The sequence below is a fragment of the Aegilops tauschii genome, chromosome 5 (assembly GCF_002575655.3).
Source record: "Aegilops tauschii subsp. strangulata cultivar AL8/78 chromosome 5, Aet v6.0, whole genome shotgun sequence".
In the NCBI taxonomy this organism is placed as follows: Eukaryota; Viridiplantae; Streptophyta; class Magnoliopsida; order Poales; family Poaceae; genus Aegilops; species Aegilops tauschii.
In genome coordinates this window covers 3,300,308-3,327,672 of record NC_053039.3, presented here as the reverse complement: position 1 = coordinate 3,327,672, position 27,365 = coordinate 3,300,308, and the positions used below count along the sequence as shown (strand labels likewise).

The window sequence follows — 27,365 nt, the reverse complement described above, 5'->3', positions numbered from 1 at the left end:
GGGGAGTTCCCCCTTGCCTTGGGGGGCAAGGCAACCCCTTCCCCCCCTTGTGGCCGCCGCCCCCCCTTGAGATCCCATCTCTTGGGGCTGGCGCACCCCCCTAGGGGCCTATATAAAGGGGGGGAGGGAGGGCAGCATACAACAGCCTTGGGCGCCTCCCTCCTCCCCTGCAACACCTCTCTCTCTCGTAGAAGCTCGGCGAAGCCCTGCACGAGACCCGCTACATCCACCACCACGCCGTCGTGCTGCTGGATCTCCATCAACCTCTCCTTCCCCCTTGCTGGATCAAGAAGGAGGAGACGTCGCTGCACCGTACGTGTGTTGAACGCGGAGGTGCCGTCCGTTCGGCACTCGGTCATCGGTGATTTGGATCACGGCGAGTACGACTCCGTCATCCACGTTCATTGGAACGCTTCCGCTCGCGATCTACAAGGGTATGTAGATCCACTCCTTTCCCCTCGTTGCTAGTAGACTCCATAGATGCATCTTGGTGAGCGTAGGAAAATTTTAAATTATGCTACGATTCCCAACAAAATCTTGCTATGGGAGCGAGGTGGGACTAAAAACAGCCTGCCACAACCTCTTTACTACTGGTTCATGCCACGAACCGGTACTAAACGGGCTGGCCAGGCCCCAGCCTCTTTAGTACCGGTTCGTGGCATGAACCGGTACTAAAGGTTCGCCCCAAACCGGTACTAAAGATCTCCTCCCGCCTAGCCGTTTGAACTGGCACTAATGGACACATTAGTGCCAGCTCAAATGCAAACCGTCACTAATGTGTCTCACATTTGACCCTTTTTCTACTAGTGCTCAATAGGCAAATGAATAAATAAAATGCTGACACAACAAGCTTTATTCATAATAATCGTTCCAGGACAAACTGAATGCTATACTGTAATTAGCCTTAATTATTGGTACATAGCTAATACCTGGTGCATTGATTAAATAGACCTTTCATACGATGATTAGCCCTAATTTGTCGAGTAATACAATACTAATAGATAGAACAGAGTTGCAATCAACCAAAGCAGTGAAATAAAAACCCATTCACTCATATTGGTGAGCCCTCAATATTCTCTATAGGCCGTGTACACATATTTTTACTTTCCAGTAATTTTTTGCCTGATTTTTTTATTTAGTGGCGCACTGATTTTTTCTTTCATGGTTTGAATTAACTATGAAGAATGATGTTCAACTGATTATTTTTGGGTAAGAAATTGATACATGCAAGGACTTGTAGTTGTAAATCAGTAGTCTGAAACATGTGACGAAACTAAAATACTCCAAATTGAATAATGCTGGGTGGAGAGAGCTGGTGTGATTAAGGACAGAGTGCATGCTTTAAATGTACTTAACACTTGCAATCTACTCCTAAATCCTAATACACTATACCCACATAAGAAGAAGAATACACTATACCCACGTGTCCAACCTGGCGTTGCGAGAAAAGGCTGGCCATGGCATCAAGCTCCAGCGACGGCGAAAGATTAGATGTTCGTTAATATTCACTACTTTGGCGAGACCTTTCCTATGCTGGTTGGGATCCTAGTACAAAACAGTACTCCCTCCGTTTCTTTTTACTCCACATATAAGATTTCCGTCGAGTCAAACTTCACCAACTTTGACCAAATTTGTATTAAAAAATATCAACATCTACAATATCAAATATACATAATATAAAACTACATTCCATAATTAATTTAAAGATATCCCTTTGGCCTTGCAAATGTTGACACGTTTTTCTATAACTTTGGTCAAAGTAAAGATACTTTTACTTTAGACAAAAGTTATATGCAGACAGAAAAACGGAGGGAGTAGCTTGCAATGTCCACCAGTTGATTATCAACATGTTTGTTTAGTTCAGCCAATGCTTCATGACCTATTATTAGTTTGGTTGGCAGCTTGGTGCAAATAGCTCTCTCTTGCCATGGAGCTGTGTCTCCTGGATCAACGCGCATGCAGCTAGCCTTTATGGCTGAGGTGTAATCAACGCGCGGCTCGTTCCTGCCTGGTGCAGCTAGCCTATGGCACTACCGTGTAATTAAGGAGAGTATAACCGCACCAAATCCCTGTCCTCACAGCGATTTGGGTTTTCAGCTGTCCGTTTTATTGATCTGGGAGTTCTTGGCCGTCAGATCTCGTTTCTAATGTGATCTGTCCCGCAGTCTATTTTAACTAGCCCAGCTGTCCTGTGGGCTGCTGCTCCCCGGACCGAAACGGAGGCCTCTGATGCATTGGGCCTTCGGCGAGCGGGCGGCCCATTCGAAGGAGAGAGGCCTGCGACCGCGTGTGGTCCATCCACTCGCGATCAAGACGGCTTCGACTCCACTCTCCCTTCCCGATCGAATCTGAGGGGAACAGCGACCGGAGGTGAGGAGCAGCCGGTGCGGATGGGATGGAATCCATCTGGTCGATCCCAGCGACCGGAGGAGGAGGATGCGGATCGAGGCAAGAAAGGTGGGGCGTCGTGAGGAGTAGCCAGTGCGGCCGGATGGGATCGAATGCATCCGGTCGATCCCAGCGATCGGAGGAGCAGGATCCGGATCAAGGCAAGAAATGTGGGGGCGAGGGAGATAATGGCAGGCGCCTCCCCTTCTTGAAACTGCTCTGCTCTCCTTGAAGCTCGCAATCATGGCCCTCCTCTGCTGGAACTGCTCTCCTCTCCTTGAAGCTCGCAATCATGGCGTATTATTCATTCATGGCTGGTAAATTCGCAAACCTTTCTTATGCCCAGTGGTACTATATAATGCTGCCCTCCCTGACTGTATGCACACACTACTCCCGCATCTTCATCTTCTTCAGCACCATGCTAAGGTATTTTGCCTCTAAATTGCATCAAACAATTACAATGTCCTCATTTCGTCTCACATAAAAGATATTCATACCCTCTGCCAACAAAAATATGTGCAGGTGATGTTCATGCACAATTGATTTGGGCAGATTCTGCAGATTCCTACTGTCCATTTTTGTGCTCAGCTGTTCATCATCTCTCAAATGGCTTTTGGACAGGTAATTACTCCGCACATTATTCTTTCGTGTTTTGCTATCAATTTTACTACTACGGCACAAATTGCTTAAACAATATATTCCTCTGGTATTCATATCATGCTGCTGTATCGAACAAGTGAATTAGAAAAGTAGTATTACAATGCGCAAAAAAATGTAGCCATTCCGTCGTAGGGGGAGCCGAAGCCTTGACATCTTCTGCCTGTACTAATAAACGAGCAAAGTCCAATTCTGTGGATAATTTTTTTCCCTAAGTACCCAAAGCAACATTCAAATGAAAATCGTCTCGCCCGTATTAAATTCAGAAGATAGAAGAAATTAATACAATCAGGGCCACTGCGTGATGCCACTGGCCATAGAATTGCCTCTTAGTGAGGAGTATGCACTGATTTGGCATTTCAATTTGGGGAGTTCTTCAGTTTAGGCGCATTTGGGAATTCTTCAGTTTCCCATCTTCAATGGATAACGGTTGTTAATTCTGGTCTAAAATTATTTATTTGTTGATCTAATCATGCTGTAAGTTAAATTTATCTATGCAGATTCACCCATCGTATATTCTCCAAATAAGTATGGGAATGGTTTTTGTTTTGCCGTAAGCATCCATATAGAGAAATTCATTTTGATGTGCCAGCTCTAAGTTCATATAGATGTCCATATCAGACCTATCAGAATTAAGCCTACAGATTGTCTTGATTTTCTTGTATCTGAATTTGGATGTACCAACTGGTTTTTATGCTTGTGTATCACAGCAATGGCTATTGTGAGGTTGCAGCAGGGATACACCATTAGAACTGACCTTATTCTTTCAAGAGCTAAGATCTACTCTGGTGTATCTTTCAAAAGCTCAAAAATCTTGGGTTTAACTAATGGCAACACAGCCACGAGCATTGGTGTTTTTTCTCGGTTTTTTGCAGGAAGAAGCAAACATTCAGGTACAGATTCAAGCATCTACCCCAGCCACTTCTTCACCACTCCAGGCAGAAGCGCAAACACTTCTTCTTGCAGCCAACATATCCCAGCTCCTCCAGGTCTAGCAGCCAACTTTTCTCACAGATAATCTCACCCTTGCCAAGGAGGCGGCACCTAGGAATGTCACTGCTGACACTGTTCCTTGGGCGGTCAGAAAGCATCTTGCGCATTTCTACAGGACCACCCAAGAATTGCAGCTGCAGGTGTTTCACATCTCTAGGGAAATCAATGGTATTGCTCATAATGTAGCTCATTAGGTTCTGAATCGTTCCATTGAACCCGTTTTTAGCTGTTTTGGTTCAGCTCATAGGTATAGAACGTGCCATGTAATTTCTCTCCTCTCTTCTCTAAATCTCAAGGGTGTTTTTCTTTATATTGTACAGTGTACAATGCTTTTGAGCTGGATGAATTTGTCGCCTTCGACGCTTTTCTCTGTTTAAGAAAAAGCTTATACAGCAATGAGATTACCTGCTAACTTGTGCATACAAGTTTGTCATTTTACAGGTTCTGTTATTTGGAATACTTTTCCCCAGTATACTAAGCTCCTTTGAATGCATTACTGGCTGTATAGAATTATGGACCACCCCGATCAAAAAAACACACATCTTCATATGCATTTTGAAAGCTGGTGTTTTTTCGAACGTTCCAAAAGTTTACTTCTCTTTGTAAAAAAATCTTGATATTCGAACAATCTGATCTTGGAAAGGTAAGTATTTCTTTGCATCTTATTTTAAGCTACATCTTGCAGTTTACTTGATGCTATCTCTGAAGCTTATACAACTTGATATGTGCAACATGTTGATTAACAAAATAAATTGACCAGTCAATAATTGTTCTAACATATATGTACCATCCGTACACTAAATGGTACAAGAACTATAAGAGATGGCGTGCACAACCAACACATAGCTGCTACTACTTAACAGTCATGAGTCAATTGATATTGAATCTGGATAGGTTGCATTTACATTGATTTTACCGTACAACTCATGCAGTTCATTTTATAGTTTCATATATAGGCTTGAAATCGATTGAATGGGTCCAAACGGATTTTAGGCCTCAGAAATCAATCAGTTTACTATCAAAATTTACATGTTGGTCTCACTTTCTATGGATAATCCAGAGATGTCGTATTTTGTTAAATTTGCTGCTTTGATGGTTAGATCTTTCTGCCATGTGCTATCACAGACTTTGCAAGTTGTGAGCAGTTATATGAGCGAAAATGCTATCTCGCAGCATTATTTGCCTAGAAGCACAACCGAATTCTAAGGACTTCATAAGTTGAGTAGTTGATCATGTAGCATCCGCTCATTTATGATAGGCTTTGTTAGAAGTCACTATCATTCTATCATCAAAATAGACGGGCGCGGCAACGCGCGCCTTCGATGATCTAGTCAATTTTAATCAACGCGCCCATCTATTCAATGCATGAGGCTGCCATGTCGGCCATTTACTGGGGGCGCAGAGGCAATACGAGAACTATACCAGTTCGTGAACGCTGGCTAGAAAATGTTATACGGCATCCATGTATTGGAGTAGCACGAATCACGAAGGAAGGAGTGGTGATGATAACGACCTCGCGTGGCTGCATGTCCACATGCGATTTCTCGTGATTGATACTGCTACTTAGATGGACTTGTATTTATATGGTTTATTTATTGTCCATTACAGAGAGCCATCATAACCACAAGTGTTACTCTCATCCTGAGTACAAATTCGCCCACATAATCAGTAAACTTTCTAAAAATATTAAAATGTATCAAAAAATCTGTTTTTTTTTGTCAATGAACATCAACAAGTGTTCTAACATCATGCAAAATTTCGCCACGAAAAGAAATCCATAGAGGTGTGTGCAAGAAGAACCAAAAATAAGTGATCCAAAATGTGCCTTTTTGAGTCTCAATTTTTTATCGGTACAGGCCTCCACGGATGTCTTTTGAAGGTGAAGTTTTGTCGGATGTTAGAACATTTTTTTGATGTGATTTTTTTCATTTTTTAAAATTTACTATTTATGCAGGTGCATTTGAGCTTGAAAGGAGGTAATCCATGTCCCATCATAACTAACTTTTCTTACAAGAAAATGCCGTGTCAGCAGTACAATTTTAAAGAAAACATAGGCTATAGATGTGCTTCTTATAGATCATTCATACTGCATCACAGAATTAATCTTCTATATGTAAATAGTCAGTCCCTATTAACCTATTTCTCTCGACATGCAAGTATATCACCTGACCATGAGCTCAATAGCTAATTGCCATTCTATTATGCTATTTATATCAAGTAAGTATTTTACAACTATACAATAATCAAACAGAATAACCATATGTATTTTCTAGAGATGCAATTTTGGAACCTTTAGGGTATCATCCGGTCCTCTTAGGCCAACTCTAACTGATCCCCTAAAAGTTAACAGAGTAAAAGGCTTAGTGGAGTATATATACTCCACTAAGTTTTGGCCGGACCTAGCCGATCCCCTAAACTTAGCGGAGTAATTTTTTTTCATTTGCATTTCAATTTCGGCCACCGAAACACATTTCTTTGCTTCTTTATATCATTCAGCGACATTGGATTACATAATAATTCATCATTTCTTTGCTAGAAGAGTAAGACCAAAGAAAACAAGAACCACAATTAGATATTTTAGAAAAATATCCAACTTCATAACTGCTCCCACTAGTTGGATTAATTAGTATCTTCTCGATGCCTTTATTATTGATCCGTGGATTCTCGATCTTGCATACTTCATTCTTCTTCTTTGATTCTAAAGAAGTAGACATTGCTTCCCCTCTAATTTTTCTCTAATATCACATCTTGTCTCATGTTTAGCCTCAATTCTAGCAACGAGTGCACGAACATCTACTGATTTTCGTGCTATCAATAGATCGATGTATTCTTATTCCCAATACCAAAACGAGCATCCATCATCCTACACACATAGATTAGCATCAATGAGCTACCAAAATTGAAACGAATCCGGAGAAAAACCAAATCAAAACAAGCACATACCCCATCGTTTGTGCATTTGAAGAACACCCATCTGGGATGTTGCGGTGTGGTAGAAACTCGGCGCACCACTTGCCATGTGTAGTCGTCGCACTGTATGACCGGCAGCTGCAAGCAGGTGAGCCGCTGCGCGAGCGCGGAGCCCGGGCGACGGTCGTCGTGTACTTGCTGGCGGACAGACAACAGGAGCAATTAGAGTGGCTAGATGAAGAGACGGCACCTGCATGCGGCGCATAGGCTTTGCCGGGGCTGTGTGGGCCGCCTCCCGGCTAATCCATGGCAAGGTGCAGTCGCCGGTGGCCGGAAACGCCAAATCCGACGGCTAGATGAGGAGGTGGTGGAAGACAGCGGCAGAGGCCTACAGGGCTTCACCGGCGGCCGGCCGGTGCCGGTGGGGAGGGGGAGGGGTAGGAAGGGCGGCGGGGGCGAAGATGCGGCACAGGATGGGAGGCAGAGGTAGCAGAGGAGAGCCACGTTATTTTACTCGGTGGAGAAAAGGAGTAAAAATAGGGAAATTTTTAGGGAGTGGAGTAAACTTATACTCCGTTAAGACGGATTGGGATCGGCTAGGTACCGGTTAGTGGAGTAAAAAGCTAAATATACTCCACTAACCGGTTATGGGGGATTGGTTAGGAATGCCCTTCAACCAAATGAGCTATATTTTCAAAAGTGATATGAATTATGAACCTTTAGTTCATTTATTTGAATATAAGGATGGTCAGAGAGTACTGTCAAGGTTCCAAATCTGTATATCTAGTATTTTCAGCTTTAGTTATCATGTTATCATCCAAATATTCATATTCCATACAATCATGTCTCATTGAAATATATTGCAAAACATTACCACAACGTGTGGGGTATCATCTTGTTAACTACAATGTGTGCACCACAACCACCACAATGGTTTATTTTTAGATGAGAGAGAAATGTCATTGATCACATCTTGATCAGGTGCTAAGCTTACGGAAGGACATGACTGCACCATCCGCTGGCCTTGGGTTTGGGACGTAATCAATCTCTGCATCAGGGTTCAGCAACTCCCATCTGAAACAAATGCTCATATGTCAAACTATGATCAAAATGCCACAAGAAAATTCAGCAAATAAACAGGATCTCATATATCTCGGTGGCTATGTAGGATTTTAACTCACTCATAGCCAATGGAGAGATGATGAAGCATGATGGTGAGCTGCAACCTAGCGAGCATGTTGCCAGCACAGATCCTGTAGCCGCCTCCGAACACAAGGTACGTCCCTGGCTTTGCTGGCTCCTACAGGTTCATATCATTGAGGATTGATGAAACTTAGTTGCATGCATGAAAATGGTGATCAATGAGAAGATTAACTAGAAACTTACATCCCATCTGTCGGGGTTGAAGGTGAGGGGGTTCTCGTAATTGCCGGGATCAGTGTGCAGCGACCTCACCCACACTAGCACCGACCAACCCGCCGGTATCGTGTACCCATTGTGATCCACATCCCTGTTCGCCACGCGGTGCAACATCGGCGATATGTTAGCCATCCGAATTGTCTCCTCCACTACCTTCGCGGTGTACTTCATATTCGGGAGGTCGTCATGGGTGATCATTGATGAAGCCCCTTTGCTTTTGCTCACCGCCATATTCTCCTCCCGGAGCTTGGCTAGGGCAACCGGGGATTTGGCAAGGTGGTAGGTAGCCCACATGATGGCGCTGGCGGTAGACTCGTATCCAGCGATGACGAGGGAGACGATGTTGTCCACCACCTCCTCGTCCCTCAACTTCCTCCCCTGCTCGTCCTCCATGTGCATCAGCCCACCCATGAGATCATCACACTCCCTTCCCACCTTCTTCCTCGCCTCCAGCTCCTCTCGAAAGATAGCGTTTAGCTTCCGACGACACTACACAAGCCGCTAAATTTAGTAGTACACTTTGAAAACAGCTTGTAGAAAGAGCAAACATAACATAATACCTTGCGAGCACTATGAAATGTTGTCCCTGGAAAATCCAAGGGGAATGACCTAAGGCCAGCAACCAAGTCACGGAACAACTTGTCGATCTTCTCCGTCAATGGAGAAGGCTCCATGCTAATGAACATCTTGCAGATGTTGGCGAATGTCACCTGTCCAATTTAGAGAGAAATCAATGCCGAGAGACAGAAGAAAACGTGAGCACACCGTGAGCTGGCATCAAGAAACATTTATGCACATTATAGTACTCGCATGGCGCTAACTTGCAAAGTTTCATATTCAAATATTTTGTTCGTTTTGAGAAACAAAAAGAAAGGAAGTTAAATGCATGGGTCTGAACACAAACTCAGAGCCTAGATAGAGAGTGTGCCTGGAGCACATTCACAACTTCAGCGATTATGAATGGATTAGTTTCTTACCCTCTTCACCTTAATTAAAAATAGATTACTACCTTCATTCTGATTTATTAGCTCTTCTTGTATTTTAGGTCATATTATTTACCATGATTTTAACTTATAAAATATAAGTTATACTCCCTCTGTAAACTAATATAAGAGCGTTTAGATCACTAAAGCGCGTTTAGATTACTAAAATAGTGATCTAAACGCTCGTATATTAGTTTACGGAGGGAGTACATAGCAAAAATAATATTAGTAAAAACAATTATGAATTAAACAATATAATTTTTACGACATGCATTAACATTTTACTAGTCAAATGTGTGGTCAAACATCGACTAAAAATACGATGGGACTAATAAACCTTACATTCTTGATCTCGGTGGCAGCGACGATGGTCCCCATGTCGGCCCAAGAGGCCAGCGCCACCATGATGCGGGGCTGCATGACGGCGGCGATGGTCCGAAGCGAGCTGGGCCGGTTGATGGCTGCGGTGATGAACCCGCGGAGCCTGGCATGGGCGGCACCCTCAACGTTCACCACAGACGTGATGCCCACAAGCTCCGGCACGGGCCACCGCGCACCGAAGTTGTCTGGGGACTGAAGAACGAACTTGTTGGCGGCCGGCGAACAGGCGATGACAGCGGGGGAGCCGAAGAGGTGCGTGCGGTAGAGGCCGGCCCCGGCACCACCGTGCGCTCGCCTCTTGGCGGCGATGAACTCGTCAGGACGGCGCGCGAGCTTGAAGTGCCAGATCAGGGAGAGCGTCTCGCCGAGGAAGGGCAGGCCCATGTGGCCCGGCGGGAGGCGGCGCTGGCTGCCGTGTTTGAGGAAGAAGGCAGCGCGGTACCAAGCGTCCATGGCGTGCCAGGCGGCGAGGCAGAGCAGCGGGCCGGCACCGAAAACGAGGCCCAGCCACCAGCCCCACTCGCCCAGTACACCTCCTCCGCCGCCTCCGGCCATCGCCATTGATAGATGGACTGATCTTGTTGGAGAACTGGAGACGATGACCCATGGAGGTGAGGTATACATATAGGCGAGGGCGAGAGTGGGCTGGGATAGGTTCCGAGCTGCTGATCCATTACCGAGGCGAGGCACAAGGGAACAAAGTTATGCATGCTCGATTAACCGATTTTGGCTGCTTGCATTGAGTAGAAAAGTGATTTTGGCTGCTGCGCTTGATGGCTAGCTAGTTAGTGTTATTGTTCCGACCGGTGGATGCCCCATGTGTACTCGCTGATACTCCCTCTATAAGCAAATCCTATATAGTACTTAAGAGAATGATCTTCATTAACTTATTTATCTTAACATGTAAAAATGCCACATCGCCAAATCATTATGGATGGGATAACCTCAACATGCAACTATGCATCGGGAAAGACCCACCATCACAGGTAACCGGAAAAATATTTTTTATTCTATTATTGTACTTATATTCAATAAATATTTTACAACTATATATAATCAAATACGATAAGTTGTATCTATTTAAAATTTTGGTTCAGGTATTATTAATCTAAATATTTTTATTCCACACATCAAATATCATTGAAATGTATTGCAACCGATTCTTGCAGCAATGCGCGGGGTATCATCTAGTATGTAACATTTTAGGTCATTGGTCCAATGTTGAGCCCGACCAATGATGCCTAATTGTTTATCCTTACTGCTTAGTCATGCGTTCGTCTTGTGTCTAAAATTATATATGTATGTCTTTTCTTTCTTTATTTTGAATTGCCCCCATCTTTGATTTTCATCATTGGTTTCCATTAAGACCGCCTCAACAGGCTCACTTCTTATTGATTTACCAAATAATGTTGTCTTTGATAAGCCGATAAATGACTTCTAAATAAATGTTCATCAAATGAAATCATTTTTTATACAAACCTTATTAATATGCGCATGTAAATCACGGGCTAACGTCCAAAATATTTATACCCCCATTTCCACACACGGACAATTATCTACTCCCTCTGTTCCTAAATATAAGTCTTTTTAGAGATTCCACTATGAACCACATACGGATGTATATAGATGCATTATAAGTTTAGATTCATTCATTTTGCTTCGTATGTAGTCCATCTAGGGGAATCTCTACAAAGACTTATATTTAGGAACGGAGGGAGTACTAACTAACTAATTAAGGGCATTATCTTGTTGCTGCTTTGGCACCCTGCGAACGAGTAACTTACTATGTTCCAAACTGTGGTTACTTTACTAATCTTGTGGGCGGTGTCCCCAATGCCATCACATCACACTAAGACATGATTCAGTTGTCACCATTCCGATTGGCACAAACTGAGCCTTATTGGCCTATATATCAACTTGTGCATGATTAGACTCGTCAACTTTCAAGAAGGCTCAACATCATTTTCTTTGTCAAGCCTTATTGGCCTATATATCAACTTGTGCATGATTAGACTCGTCAACTTTCAAGAAGGCTCAACATCACTTTCTTTGTCAAGTCTTTTATAGTTTGTACCGCCTGGTTTCGGTGGTGGGGATTGGGGATCTGATGACCTTGAGGACCCCAATGAAGACCCCGTTGACGATGATCTTCTATCTGATCCAAACAATGCCATGGATACTGATAAAACCCATGGCAGGGAGGCCTGCACTAACAACCCTAGGGTTGTCAGAAATGGTTCTAAGACTCTTCGATCATCTATTTTTTGTGCTACAGATAACTATAGAGGCAATCCACATTCGGGAACAACTTCTAGTTCACTTTGATTACGCCTCTGATGGTGATGTTGGTAATTTAATTACTTGTCGCTCTCCTGCTATCACTAACCCTGTGGAACACATATTTGAAACCTCCATTGCTTTGGAGGAAAATCTACAATCCATTATGCCCAAGTCTACCAACAGTGGCTACCATGCTGATGTCCTTCTTCACCCCGAGGAAAACAATTTATGAAGAGGGGGAAGTTGATGATGAACACAATCCCTTGAGGCCCGGAGTGGAAGACTTGGACAATGTCAAGAAGAATAGCTTCCCCAACTTTGAAGATGTTGCTGCTTCTAAGAAGAAAAATGATCTTAAGAGGTAACAATGCGGGCCTGTCATGGCTCCTAGGCCAAAGCAGGAGGGCTCAATGTTGTCTCTATTAGGAAGAAAGCTAAAGAGTACAAGATGAAATAGAATCTGGAGATCACGAGAGCCTAAGGTAACTGCTCTGCTACTACTAGCTCTGAGGTTCATGTTGATTTAGGTGCTAAAGTTGATCTTGTTATTGGTAATAATGAATATGTGTGATGGATGATGAGGATACCCATACTACAGTTATATTCTCAGCCCCTGCGACAACGTCAACTCAATTTTTTTGTTTTTTTATTTCCATAAACACAAGGACCAATGACTTATGGCTCGCACACACTAAACTAAAGTATCTGGTAACTTTATTTCTAGGAACTCTTCCAGGTGTTTCTCTGGACACGAGGCAACCACAAAGCTACAATTGGCTAGCTCAACTCAGTTTGTAGCCAACCGAAGAATTGGCTTTCTGGTTGCCTCATATCGGTGATACTATACACGCTAACTAAAATATCATAGTAACAATTTTTAATACACGGTGAATAATTTTCAGATACACAACGCCATGAACATTTTTGAAAAATAAAATATGAACAGTTTTTAAATACACGGTGAAATTTTTTTAGATACATGGTGAACAATTTATAGTACACAATGAACAATTTCTAGAGACGAGGTACAACATTTTATATACAGTCATTATTTATTAATACACTGTAAACATTTTTTTAAATACATTAAAGGATGGAAATTTAATATACATGATGAATAATTTTGAAAATTTTGAACCACGTAGTGAATCTTTGAAAATTAAATGATGAATATTTTAAAAAAAGTAATAGAACCAGTGGTGCTTAAACTTGCCACCAATGTTCACTTTAGTGCCTAAACTTGAAAAATACGCCAAACTGGTTATAGAACTTGGCCCGAGCTTGTAAATACGGTGCTAATCCAATCCGCAGACGTATAATGCGTTGATGTGACACCGTATTTTGATTAGCATTAATGTACGTCTACATGACCAATGGGCCCCACATGTAAGAAAAAAGGGAAATTAAATGATTAGAAAAGGTTCCCTCCTGGGCTCGAACTTACAAAGAGAAGCTAGCTAACGCAGACCCATACAAATACGCCACTCATGCCAACTAAAGACAATGACTTTCTATATTATAAACGAACACACTCGTGTGGTTTTAAATGAGTTGCTGTTTGTGCGGCACATGTTGCACTTGTTAGCTTTCTCAAAAAAATTAGTATTTCTAAAAAGTACGTAACTATTTTTTTTTGCGGGAAAAAAGTACGTAACTATAATGGTAGTAATAAAAATAACGGTCAAACATTCATGTGTAATAAATATTATACATACAAAAAACAACTTATTTAGGAAAGAAATCATGTAATCTTAAAAAGTATAGACGTTTTATTTTTGAAAAAAATAATATAAATAAAATAGAATTTCTGATTATAAATTTTTAATATAATTTATAATAATACAAATATTTGCCAAATTACAATTTATAATCATTATTTAAATTACACAAATATTTGTATAATTATATTCACATTTTAATAATTCATAAATTTGCTGTTTAAGAATTTTGAGTAATTTAATAACATTCATTATTATTTCATATTTAAGTTTTTATAAATACATACATATGACTATATTTAAGTTATATAGAAATTAAGAATATATGCCACGAGTGAAAGCTATCCACGAGGTATATCTTTTTGTAAATTTACTAAATAATTAACAGTTTTGTATTTACTATATGTTTTCAATATAATCCGCATGTAAACAAGTAAATATATTTTAAATAACGTATTTTATTTGTACGTATAGTATTTATAACACGTAAGTAGTCAAAATATGTTTACTGCAATATTCGTTTACAAACTTCTTTACAAATTTCTGAAAAAATAACATGTGCGAAATGGGCTGCACTGACTGTACCTCACTTAAAAGCCATGAACCTTGCTAAAAAAACATAAAAGCCATGAACGTGTTCCTACACAAGACATTAAGAAAGTTATCATTACTGGTCATGCAAAAGTATATAGCGGAGTGTCTCAGGCAGGCCTTTGCTAGCCCCACATCACAAGTTCGAATCACAATGATTCCAATTTTTGACATTGATTTTCCCTTTATATTGACATGTGGGGCCCACTTATATATATATATATATATATATATATATATATATATATATATATATATATATATATATATATATATGAAAATACAGTGCCACGGCAATGCATTACACTTCTGCGGATTAGATTAGCATCGAATTTACATGCTTGTGTCAAGTGAGCATTGATGGCAAGTTTAAACACCACTGGTGATATTACCACTTTAAAACACTGTGAACTTCTTATACATGATGAATAAAGAAATAAGAATGAAAATAAAATAAAATAAAGTAACAAAAAATCATTTTCACCCATTTTAAAAAATCATGGAATTTCTAAAAAGGAAATATGTGAATATAAAAAATAAAAAAAATACATAAAAATCAGAAAATATGGTAAGCATAAACGCACAAAAATCAGACGAGAACTTGTTTCACATTTTAAACCGTAGAAACTAATAAGAAACCAGTGCACAAAATGTGTTTTTCAAGGGAAAATGATTAGTCCCTTCGCCACTGCACGACGACCCATGTTGAGAGGAGGCAGAGGTGAGCGTGACCAAGGACTCGCAATAGGCGAGTTGTCTTGAAGGATCTTGCCAGACCCTGGAGTACTGTAAACCCTAGCATTTGACCCCTAAATAAGGTAATGCTAGGGCTAGCTTAGTAGATATTAATCTAATCTCACACCCGCGTGATCCTAGCGGCCTCTGCATTTGTACACCATATACTAGTTCTCATACGATGCTGATCATTAATACAATCAAAGTAGGAGTAGGGTATTACCTTATCATGAGGGGGCCAACCTAGGTAAATTGCCTTATGTGAATTCCATCTGGTTTTCCTGCTACGCGTGACAACCATTGAGATTACTGTTGAAATAATGAACCAACAAGGTCAAGCTTTGATGCAAGCATCTCCCAGATGCAGAGGCCGGGGGTCATCCTCCTTTTTTAAAAAAAAAAAGCTCTGATGCAAGCATCTGAAGTGATGTTGCTTATGTTTGGTGTGGCGCTCATGTGTTGTAGTTTCATCGTCTATGTTCTGAGGATATGTTGGATGCATGTTGTTGCTGGCTATTGTCTTTTGCCATCTGAGAACTTTGCATGTACCGAGTGATTCAATATCGGTTGCTCGTAGTGGGTTTCCTACCAGCTGCTCCAACTCGCTCTCTTTTTCCTATCTCCTCTAGGTGTTGTTTGTATTTCAGACAACGTATTGTCATGTGAGCAGTTAATGAAAAATGGGGTATGCCCGGTAGAAAACAAAAGTGTTGGCATTCAGTCTGGCCTAGAAATCAGGCTTGGTAACTCGTTGAGACCGACCTATACACAATACACACTAAAACTTTTAGTATTTCGAAATCACTAAGGAGTACTCTTTGAAAAGGTCACTCCCACCTCCACATGTTGTGACAAGCGGCATATTGCATGTGTGTCACTTGTTGCAACATTTGGTAGATTCGTTTATTCAAAATGTTTTATCTCTTTAACCGTGCATCCAAATCCTGAACCATTTTTATCATTGGATTCCTCAAGTTGAGATCTTCAGAATTAGATCCCATGTTGATAGGTTTCGACAAACTATTTTACACAAAAAAACATATGAAAAAACCGAACCGGAACCATGGTTTTTTCTTCACCTCTTTTCCCTTTTCCGAAGAGGCACAACTCTCAAAAGCAAATATGTGCCTCCATTAAAAGCAAATATGTGCCTCCCATGAAAAAAATGTGTTTTTTCCCTTTTCCGAGTTCCTCTCGCGGAAGTAAATTTGTGTCTCCATGAGAAGTAAATCTGTTCCTCTCGCAGAAGGGAAAAAACCGTGTTTTTTTCTTTTCCAAGATGCACAGTTGTGCCTCTCGCGGAAGCAAATCTATGCGTCCATAAGAAGTAAATCGGTGCCTCTCGCAGAAGAAAAAAATGCGTGTTTTTTTCCCTTTCCGAGAGGCACAGTTGTTGTGCCTATCATGGAAGCAAATTTGCCTCCAAGAGAAGTAAATGTGTGCCTCTCACGGTGGCAAAAAAACATGTTTTTTTTTCTTTTTCAAAAGGCACGTGGAAGCAAATCCGTGCCTCCGCAAGAAGTAAATATGTGTCTCTCACGGAAGAAAAACAAAAGGTAAACAAATTTTTCGCGCAATTTTTTTTTGAAATGTTTTTTTGTCGAAAACCTAGAGAAAACCGGGCAAAACCCCCAAAACTGACAAAAAAACAAAAAAGGTCATCCAAAATCTGGAAACGCATACAGAAAATAAAAATGAAAATCGGGAGGGAGCGCCCTACACATGACATGTGGCGGCGGCTGAGAGCGCGCTAAGTGGCGCACTCACAACCCATCAAAATTGACCCTTGTGGAGCCCCCCCCCCTGCGCCAGGAGTACTCCTTGATTTGTTGCTCCCAGGTAATTTTGAATCCTTCTTTGCATAAATTTGTGCATTTGGACCCGAATTCGGCCGAGGCCTAAGATGTTATGTGTACCTAATGGGCCATGAGTTGGTCCCTAAGTAGATGCAAATATGCACTTCATTTATCGCAAGAAGCAATAGTCGGGCACAAGCTGGCTCCCAAGGGGCATCTCCAACCCTAACCTGCAAATTTGCTCCGGCATCCGTTCGCGGACAGGGTGGTCAGTCCACGGACACGGATGCGGGAGCCGGCCATCTAACGCTAGCAGCATACATTTCAATCATTGTTTGAACTAACCCGGCGAAACTCATGCAAACACGGCGGATTTTCATATAAACAGGACGAAATTTATTACATTTCAAACATTTTTATCATAGAAACAAGTCAGATACACGGACTTGTCTGTTTTACAGCATGGAGGATACTTGGAGGCCTGCTGATAACCCACAAGTATAGGAGATCGCAACAGTTTTCGATGATAGAGTATTCAACCCAAATTTATTGATTCGACACAAGGGGAGCCAAATAATATTCTCAAGTATTAGCAGCTGAGTTGTCAATTCAACCACATCTGAAGGACTTAATATCTGCAGCAAAATATTTAGTAGCAAAGTAGTATGAAAGTAACGGTAACGGTGGCAAAAGAAACATTAGCAGTTTTGCAGCAATTGTAACAGTGGCAACAGCAAAGTAAAGTAGCAAAGATCAATATGTGAAAAGTTCGTAGGCAATAGATCAATGATGGATAATTATGTCGGATAGCATTCATCATGCAACCGTTTTAAGATAGGGTGACACAGAACTAGATCCAATTCACCAATATAATGTAGGCATGTATTCCGAATATAGTCATACGTGTTTATGGAAAAGAACTTGCATGACATCTTTTGTCCTACCCTCCCGTGGCAGCGGGGTCCTAATGGAAACTAAGCGATATTAAGGCCTCCTTTTAATAGAGAACCGGACCAAAGCATTAGCACTTAGTGAATACATGAACTCCTCAAACCACGGCCATCGTCGGGAAGTGTCCCGACTATTGTCACTCCGGGGTTGCCGGATCATAACACATAATAGGTGACTATAACTTGCAAGATAGGATCAAGAACACAAATATATTCATGAAAATATAATAGGTTCAGATCTAAAATTATGGCACTCGGGCCCTAGTGACAAGTATTAAGCATAGCAAATTCATAGCAATATCAATCTTAGAACATAGTGGATACTAGGGATCAAACCCTAACAAAACTAACTCGATTACATGGTAAATGCCATCCAACCCATCACCGTCCAGCAAGCCTACGATGGGATTACTCACGCACGGCGGTGAGCATCATGAAATTGGTGATGGGGGGTGGTCGATGATGACAATGGCGACGATTTCCCCTCTCCGGAGCCCAAAACGGACTCCAGATCTGCCCTCCCGAGGAAGAACAGGAGGTGGTGGCGGCTCCGTATCGTAAAACGCGACGAATCCTTCTCTCAGATTTTTTTCTCCCCGAACGTGAATATATGGAGTTGGAGTTGAGGTCGGTGGAGCTTCGTGGGACCCACAAGCCAGGGGGCGCCCCCCCTGTAGACATGTGGTGGGTCCTCTCTGGTTGATTCTTTCGCCAATATTTTTTATTTATTTCAAAAATATTCTCTGTGAAGTTTCAGGTCATTTCGAGAACTTTTATTTCTGCAAAAAAAAGTAACACCATGACAATTCTGTTGAAAACAACGTCAGTACGGGTTAGTTTCATTCAAATCATGCAAATTAGAGTCCAAAACAAGTGCAAAAGAGTTTGGAAAAATAGATACGATGAAGACGTATCACCTGCCTTACTGAATTTCATGACTCTCTTTAGTGAGAAGAGTTCACTAGGATGGTTTCACCCTGTGGTTGATCTGGAGCACTCGGAGGAAAGAGATCCATGAGGATTCAGAGCCCTATGTCGACCCACTTCGCAAGCTTTCTATCTGAGCTGGAGCTAATACATACACTGTCAACAACTGCAGCGCAACCTCCCACGCAAAGGCTGAATCATGGACCTCGGCCAGTGAATATGATAAAATTTAATGTGGATGCGGCGGTCTCTCGCGGGAGTAAATATGGAGCTTAAGGGCCGTTTTGCAGAGATCATGAGGGAATTTTTTTGGGAGCTTCAGCAGTTGTATTTGGTGCCATCTCTGACCCTCCTACACTCGAAGCTCTGGCCACTCGAGAAGCCTTGTTTCTAGCTGGGGATCTTTATGTTCAACACATTCATGTGGCCTGCGACTGCAGGGTTGTGGTGGAGTCCATCAAGGGAAGTTATGATAGCTACAGAGCCATTATCCAAGAAATCACAGAACGTGCTAGGAATTTTATTACTTGCAATTTTGTTCATGCGTTCGAATGTCAAAGCTCACAACCTCGCGAAGCATATGCCCTTTTTTTAGGAGTTGGTCGTCAGGCTTGGTTAGGCCAACCCAGTAATCTTCCTTTTGTTCCTTTAACTATTGTGACACTTACCCACAAAAAAAGAGAAAACTATTGTGACACTAAAGACCCTCGGGGTTTGTCTAAAAAAAAATCGCAAGAAACAGCGCGCAGTGATTATTAGCATGAAACTAATATTGGATTAGAATCAAGCTATTGGTAGACAGACGGCTATCAGGTACGGCAAGCATGAAAGAGACCGATGGAGCACATTTGGCTTTGTTCTTTTGTCACTTTGTGTAGATGGTAGATGGCCAGATTCAGTCGACGTGACCTCTAGTAAAGTATTTGCAAGTCAAACCAATACTCAGCCATACACACATAGTATACACGACGTATACGCAGGTCGATGGATCTGAGTATCATCATCCATGACCTGGCGTACATAAGAAAAGAAAGGGATGGGTTGGATGGGGATCCATTGTCCATGCCTTCTTGCCTGCTTGCTACAAATTCATGCAAGCTTGGAGCATTTATAGTTCTTCCTCTAATTAAAATCCTCTTTACTACTCCCTCGATGCAAAAAAAAGTGGCCACGGCACTTTTTTTTATCGGAAGGAGTACTAAAAATTAAAGCCAAAAATATATTAGTAGTTCTACTAGACTAACCTAGCTCTAAACATCTATAATCACGAACTTTTTTTGGAACATCCCAATAATTAGCCCCTTTGTCCTCAAAAGCAGGCAAAAAAGCGAAAGTGCCTTTCTCCTCCCGAGCTCAAATGAGCTCAGTGAACAGTAAAAGAAAAAAGAAAATCTAAAAAAATTAAGAAAAAAATAATTTTTTTGGAAGAAACATTGATAAAAGTTCTAAGTGCTTGCAAAAATTCGTCATGGAATCACATTCTTGTAAGGCGTGGCAAAAATAAAAAATTTAGTGCTCCAAAATGCTTTTGAAAGTACTCCCTCCATCCGAAAACACTAGTAGAAAACGGAGCTTTAAAACCGGTTCGTAAGGGCCTTTAGTGCCGGTTCTGCAACAGGCACTAAAGGGTGGGGACTAAAGACACCCCCCCTTTAGTACCGGTTCGGCACGAACCGCCACTAAAGGCCCACCACGTGGCGTGAGCTCGCGCCGTGGTATGGGGGACCAGTACCGGTTGGTGTACTAAAGGTATTTTTTTTTTTGAAAATTTTGGAAAAAAAATTTGATTTTTTTATATTCAATTATCTGAATTTTGATGATTTAGTCTCCAATCACCCCTCTTAACTACTCAAGTGTGGATCACTCATTCCAAATCGTCTAACTTCCCGGCCGGTCACCCATCCTCTCACTCCCCTAGCCTGAGCACGCTTAACTTAGGAGTTCTATTCCCCCTACTTTCCAAGTCTGCACTTGTTGTTTTCCTGACAAATGTAAGCTGTCAATCCTATTAACCCTAAGCAGTTTAGCTTGAGCATTAGGTCACACGTTTCACCGTTTGAGTTTAAAACTATTATTCTAAAAAACAGTAATTATTTAGTAACATTAATATTTCTTGAATAAGTTTGACCAAAATTTGACCATAGTTTGACCAAATTTAACCAAAATTATTTAGTAACACTAATATTCTTGAAATAATTATTTAGTAACACTAATATTCTTGAATAATTATGTAGTAACATTAGTACTTCTTGAATAAGTAGTTTGACCATAGTTTGACCAGATTTAACCAAAATTATTTAGTAACACTAATATTCTTGAAATAATTATTTAGTAACACTAATATTCTTGAATAATTATGTAGTAACATTAGTACTTCTTGAATAAGTAGTTTGACCATAGTTTGACCAGATTTAACCAAAATTTAAAAAAACTGAAATTTGAGCATATCTTTTCTTCCTTTTGGAATTTGAGGATTCTAAAAATTTGCATCAAAACTAAAATGGCGACACACGGGGGGGGGGGGGGGGGGGAGGGTTGAGTTTGAAAATTGCCCTATAGTCCTGGTTTGTGTCTCCAACCGGGACTATAGGTCAGACCCCTTTAGTCCCTACTAAAGGTTAGCCCTTTAGTCCCTACTAAAGGTTAGCCCTTTAGTACCGGTTTGTGCCACGAATCGGTACTAAAGGTGATCGTGGGGCCCCGGTCTGACGCCAGCCTGCCACCACCCCTTTAGTACCGGTTCGTGGCACGAACCGGTACTAAAGGTTCAACACGAACCGGCATTAATGCATGGCTGTTCGAACCGGTACTAATGGTACCATTAGTACCGGGTCAAAATCGAACCGGGACTAATGTGTCTCACATTAGGTGCGTTTTCTACTAGTGAAAAGCTTGTCCCTAAATGGATGTATCTAGCACCAAGTTAGAGCTAGATACATCCATTTGAGGGATAAGCTTGTGACAAGGTTATTTGGACGGAGGGAGTAGCATTTTCAGAGTACCGATTTTGTTTTTTTCGCCACGCCTTTTAGGAATGTGATTTCATGACGAATTTTTTGCAAGCACTTAGAACTTTTGTCAATGTTCTCCCAAAAAAAATGATTTTTTTTAATGTTTTTCGATTTTACATGAGTTCGGGAGCAGAAACTCTGCGTCCGCAAAAAAGGCCACACTCCTAAACTATCTCTCGGCTCCTCAATTCCTGGCAAAATAGCCACCCTTTCCGCCAAACCACCGTGTAAGGTCTCCATCCACCTTCTCCAACGACCACACTGCTGTGGGAACGGACTCCTAACTAAATACATAGAACTCCGTGAGCACCTACTTGACAAGTTGACCGCCCGATCCTGGCCCACAAATTTAGGCACCTGCACTGCTCGGGATCGTGAGACACGAATCATGCGGTTTACATAGGTTCATGCCCTCTGATAGAAGGTAACACCCTACTCTTGCCTTGGATGGTGCTCTCCGATGATCGGGATGGTCGCTGGGAAGATCCGTTTCTTGGGTTACAAGCTCTCAGCGTCCACGTGGTGCCTAGCTCGAGTGACCCACTCGGCTCCTTGGCAAACAATAGGGTGGAACCGGCATGCCGGGGCGTCATATCCTCGTAAAGGTGGGTCTCGGACCTACGGAGAGTTGGACTAAGGGGATGGATGGGGGTGCTGAGTTCCCGCCAACCCGAAGCGCGAGAAATCATTTTTGACCTGAAATTAATTACTAGGGGTTAAGTTTCCATCATCAAAGAAAAAGGAATTGAAGGAGATGGGATAGAAAGTTAAATTATCAGACAAGGGCTATGACTATGTGAAGCCCATGCTGACATGGCTTGGCTATGGGAGGGTTTGACAATTTTGACAAAGACACTAGGGAGGCAATCAATGAGCCGAGCCACCCTACCCCACCCACCACCCACTAGTAGTAGCAGCCAGCCAACGACCATCGTGTCCGACCCAACCCGCAATTCATCCGACCAGCAGAGTCAGTGGGTTGGTCAAACATGTGCGGCGCCCATGCTCGAATCGATCTCACTCTCAGCTCAGCTCAGTGGAGGTAGGGAGATCACTCTCGCAATAAGATCACTGGAGAGCGAGCGAGGCTACCTCAGCTCAGCTGCCTGCAATAAGAAAGGGAAACACTTGTAGTATACGTACTACACTAGTCTCATCGCACATGGATTGATCCCAGCCACAGCCGCCGAGCAGCTTCCGGCCCCCTTCCGCAGCTCAGATGCCGACGACGCCGACTGGCAGCCGGCCGCCGAGCAGCTTCCGGCCCCCTTCCGCAGCTCAGATGCCTCCTGCCGCCGTCCTCCTCCGTTGCTGCTGCTGCCTGATCTTGCTTATCCTCCTCCCGGCCTGCCGCGCCTTCCCGCTCTGCACCGACGCCAGTCAGTGCCCAGTACCCAGCACACCGTCGCTTGCTGCTCGGCCTCTGCTTCTCTCTGCTACTTATACATGTTTTCTTGTTTTGCTCCTTTCGATCAGGGGCGCCGCTGCCGCTCAACGGGACAGGGACGCTCGCCTTCTGCGGCAACGCCCCCGGCGCCACCTGCTGCGACGCCGCCGCCGACAAGGCCCTGCGGGGCCAGCTCCAAGCCGCCAACGTCTCCGACGCCGCCTGCGCCGCCGTCCTCAAGTCCCTCCTCTGCGCGGTGAGTGCCCGCCATGTGCTCGACGCTTTGCCTCGCTGGGCGTTTCATCAGTTATTTTTATTATATAGTGTTGGTTATACCGTCTCCTGGCTCTACTACTCAAAGTATGCATGCACATCATGACAACAACTGTTGGTAATTCAGTCGCCTGGTTCACACGAATTCGCATGCTGATTTTGTCTTGCACCTCACATGTTGCCATGTATGTGGGTTCCTCCGTCCCATGTGAGAGATAACTAACTGAATGAATCAACAGAGACCGCTCTACTTGGAAAAGATATTAAGATTTAACAAACCAAGAATTGGATTACCACCAGGTTCCTGAACCTGGCAGCTGATATACTGAATTGTACCTATATGTCATGCTTTTTTTTTTTTCAAGAAATGCAATCCATAAACTTGGCAGCAGATCTACTGAATCTAACTTACATTTCATGATTTTTCCAGAAATGCAATCCGTATTCTGCTGAGCTGTTCGATGCCGGGCCAAAGATCCGGACGATCCCGTTCCTGTGCAGCTCTGCCTCCTCGGCGACCTCTGCTCATCAGTCCAAGGAATCAACCGTACAGGACTACTGCAAGATAGTCTGGGACACCTGCAAGGACGCGACGATACACAACTCCCCTTTCCAGCCTCCCCTGCAAGGAGGTGGGAGACTGCCTAGCTCATCGTCGAAGCTCACCGATGCCTGGCAGTCCGAGAGCGACTTCTGCACGTCGTTTGGTGGCGCGCCCAGCAACCGATCCGTGTGCTTCAGCGGGAGCACAGTGTCATTCAACGCTACCCAGCCTTCGGCGTCTCCGAAAGGGGTATGCCTAGAGAGGATCGACAACGGGTCCTACGCCTACCTCAACATGGTTCCTCACCCTGATGGGTCTAACAGGGTCTTCCTGGGCACCCAAGCTGGGAAGATAGTGCTGGCAACCGTCCCGGATCAGGGCTCCGGCGGCACGCTGCAGTTCAGTGAGGCGGGCCTGTTTGTCGACCTGACTGACCAGGTGCATTTCGACTCGACGTTCGGGCTCATGGGCATGGCGTTTCACCCAGACTTTGCGACCAACGGGCGTTTCTTCGCATCCTACAACTGTGACAGGACAAAGTCACCCAGCTGTTCTGGTAGGTGTTCCTGCAATTCTGATGTGGGCTGTGATCCCTCGAAGCTTGGCACCGATAATGGCGCCCAACCATGCCAGTATCAAGTCGTTGTGTCAGAATATTCTGCTAAAGGCTCGTCGTCAAATGTTTCTGAGGTTTGCTCGTCCGGATACGTACACTCTTCCATTCATGCCTTGAACCTCATCCATTCACACTATTCATGCCATTCTTCTTCAGGTTACATCTGCCGATCCAACTGAAGTCAAAAGGATTTTTACTATGGGGTTGCCTTACACAAATAACCATGGAGGTCAGATACTTTTTGGGCCTACGGATGGATACCTCTATCTCATGATGGGTGACGGTGGACAGAAAGGAGATCCTTTTAATTTTGCGCAGAACAAAAAGTCGCTTCTGGGGAAAATTATGAGGCTTGACATCGACAGTACGCCGGGTAAATTCTTCGAGAAGGCGTCTTTTGTCATTTGTTAGATTTGCAATTTTTATCTCTTTCACTTAAGTTCCTTTAGTTTTCATGCGGCATCTTTGTATGCTGCTCTGATTTGTTTTAGTATTGAAAGGTTCAGTTACGAAACATTTAAGTAAATTTAAGTCGGTACTATAGAGTAACATGGTTCTTGCTCTTGGTTCTAACTAACTGCTTCAGTGAGACTTCTTTAACGACATATCGCTTTTAGTTCAATTGTATTTAGTAAGGAAACCACTGGACACATTATTTCCCTGTCTAAAGAATGGGCTAGTCAAATCTAGTTCAAAACCTCCATAGTGGAACCATATTTGCCGAAGTAGTATGTTACTCCCTCCGTCCCATAATATAAGAGCGTTATGTATATGCTCTCAATTCATAATTCGTTATTTTGGCCCTTAACACTTTCTAAGATTTTGCACTGGTATCTTCAGGACTCGGTAAAGTCACTAACCAAAGCTTATGGGGTAACTATTCCATTCCAAAAGACAACCCGTTCTCCGACGATAGTGGCTTGGCACCAGAAATTTGGGCATTGGGCGTTAGAAACCCTTGGAGATGCAGCTTTGATCTTGACAGGCCTTCCTACTTCTACTGTGCAGATACTGGTCAGGTATCATTTCAGGATCTTAAAACAGTTCTAACTTGCGAGGTGCTAAGTTTATATTGGCTTTATTGGTCCGATATCCTAGTGGGGCTGTAGTGCACTTCAGTGGGATCAAGTTTGATAGCTATCTTACTATCTTTCTGAACTTGACATGATAGGCATGTAGCACACGATAGTTAAAACTTCGTAAGCGTTATGTCTGATATGCATAATATTAATAGAACTCAACTTTTCATTCTCGTCCTCCGATTTTTCCATGCTATTGTTTTGTTTCTCTGGTGTAGGTTGGTACAGTGTTTAATAATTAGTTGTTATTTAACTCTTTTTGTATATTGTCCCAACAATGTAGGACCAATACGAAGAGGTTGATTTGATCTCCAAGGCCGGAAACTATGGATGGCGTATATATGAGGGTCCATTGGTGTACAATCCACCGTGGACACCTGGAGGAAACACATCACTCAAGTCCGTAAATGTCATTCCTCCTATTATGGGATACAGCCATTCTGACGTCAATAAAAACATTGGATCTGCGTCGATCATGGGTGGTTATGTCTACCGAGGATCCACCGACCCCTGCTTGTATGGAAGGTATTTGCTTCGGTGAAGCACCCTCGGCCTCTGCATTGATCAAAGCTTCGTCGAAAGGCATCTTGCATCTTGCACTGATTTTGAACTCGAAGATTGTGTGGAGCTACTACGACGATGTTGAGCACATTTTTTAAGTTGTATTTACTGGATGCATCTGCTGATGTGCTTTCAGGTACCTGTATGCTGACCTTTACGCATCAGCCATGTGGACTGGCACGGAGACCCCGGAGGGCAGTGGGAACTACACCTCCAGTCTGATCTCCTTCAGCTGCTCCAAGAACTCTCCCATCCCCTGTGACAGCGCCGCTGGGAGCCCTCTCCCGTCGCTCGGTTACATATATTCCTTCGGAGAGGATAACAACAAGGACATCTACGTCTTGGCAAGCAAAGGTGTCTACCGGGTTGTCCGGCCCAGCCTCTGCAGCTACACTTGCCCGACAGAGAAACCTGAGACGAACAATGGGAAGGCACCCGCAGGTCCTTCATCAAACGCGCCAGCAGCAATGGGAATGGGCATGAAAATGGGAGCTCTATTGCTGTCTGCCGCCACGTCCTTTGTTTTGATGAGATAGGAGGATCCTACTACGTCGATTATGTCTTGGTATGCCGTAAGATCAATCCTCGCATTTTAGCATGTATTAGCAGTACAATAATAAGTCAGCAATATTTCCTTGTACAGTTAGGAGTATGAATCATGACACATGGGCCTACGAGGATTAGATTCTGAAACTAAATGTCAATCTCTGTATGAGCATAATACCTCGTTATACATTATATTTCTGAAGCCACTGGGCTTGCTTTCGATTGCCTTGATTAATGGCCCTTTGCCCTCTACTCTTTCTTGCTTAAGGCTTGAACCAGTCCGTAGCATTATATTGTTGTTAACAAGAGGACAAACACACGCACAATTCACTACCAAGAACACACACTCACGCAGCCTGTTGCAGTGGCATATGTTCATATCAGTGTCTTGATGTGCATATGGATACCTCGATGTTCGCAAGAGGGCCAAATAGTGAAGGAAACTCTATTCATGTCCATATTCCATGTTCCTCTCCAGCAATCTACATACCATTCATGGGGATGGGCGACGACCATGGCGCTCTGCAAAAGCAGAATTGATTATTGGTTATTTGTAGTGGGTCTCCATGTCCATCATATTTTACATTTTTACTTACCAAACTTTGGTAGGAATGTATTGC

At 42.9% G+C, this 27,365-nt stretch overlaps 2 protein-coding genes and 1 long non-coding RNA gene across 3 annotated transcripts; 2 read left to right on the top strand and 1 right to left on the bottom strand.

The window, feature by feature from the left end:
• The first annotated feature begins 2,330 nt into the window (after window positions 1-2,330).
• LOC109781515 (uncharacterized) lies at window positions 2,331-4,468 on the top strand. Its single transcript, XR_002237317.3, has 2 exons — window positions 2,331-2,814; window positions 2,911-4,468. It is a non-coding gene; the product is annotated as an uncharacterized lncRNA (long non-coding RNA).
• Window positions 4,469-7,780: 3,312 nt separating this feature from the next.
• On the bottom strand, window positions 7,781-10,308 carry LOC109781503 (ent-kaurenoic acid oxidase 1-like). The gene is made up of 5 exons (XM_020340102.3): window positions 9,693-10,308; window positions 8,928-9,077; window positions 8,335-8,856; window positions 8,130-8,248; window positions 7,781-8,022 (listed from the first exon to the last, which is right to left on the bottom strand). Exons 1-5 carry the CDS (start codon window positions 10,290-10,292, stop codon window positions 7,926-7,928), a joined length of 1,488 nt encoding a protein of 495 aa, XP_020195691.2. The 5' UTR covers window positions 10,293-10,308; the 3' UTR covers window positions 7,781-7,925.
• A 12,327-nt stretch (window positions 10,309-22,635) lies between these two features.
• On the top strand, window positions 22,636-26,980 carry LOC109781514 (HIPL1 protein). The gene is made up of 7 exons (XM_020340110.4): window positions 22,636-23,118; window positions 23,216-23,382; window positions 23,830-24,633; window positions 24,716-24,932; window positions 25,400-25,578; window positions 25,922-26,163; window positions 26,336-26,980. The coding sequence occupies exons 1-7, from the start codon at window positions 22,959-22,961 to the stop codon at window positions 26,733-26,735; spliced, it is 2,169 nt and encodes a 722-aa protein (XP_020195699.1). The 5' UTR covers window positions 22,636-22,958; the 3' UTR covers window positions 26,736-26,980.
• The last annotated feature ends 385 nt before the right edge of the window (window positions 26,981-27,365 follow it).

Coding starts and splice junctions, on each gene's coding strand:
- LOC109781503 (XM_020340102.3), bottom strand. CDS start 10,292: ATGGCGATGGCCGGAGGCGGCGGAGGAGGTGTACTGGGCGAGTGGGGC. Junction 8,857..8,927: donor CATTTCATAGTGCTCGCAAG/GTATTATGTTAT, acceptor CGGCTTGTGTAG/TGTCGTCGGAAGCTAAACGC. Junction 8,023..8,129: donor CATCTCTCCATTGGCTATGA/GTGAGTTAAAAT, acceptor CATTTGTTTCAG/ATGGGAGTTGCTGAACCCTG.
- LOC109781514 (XM_020340110.4), top strand. CDS start 22,959: ATGCCGACGACGCCGACTGGCAGCCGGCCGCCGAGCAGCTTCCGGCCC. Junction 24,933..25,399: donor TGACATCGACAGTACGCCGG/GTAAATTCTTCG, acceptor TGGTATCTTCAG/GACTCGGTAAAGTCACTAAC. Junction 26,164..26,335: donor GACCCCTGCTTGTATGGAAG/GTATTTGCTTCG, acceptor ATGTGCTTTCAG/GTACCTGTATGCTGACCTTT.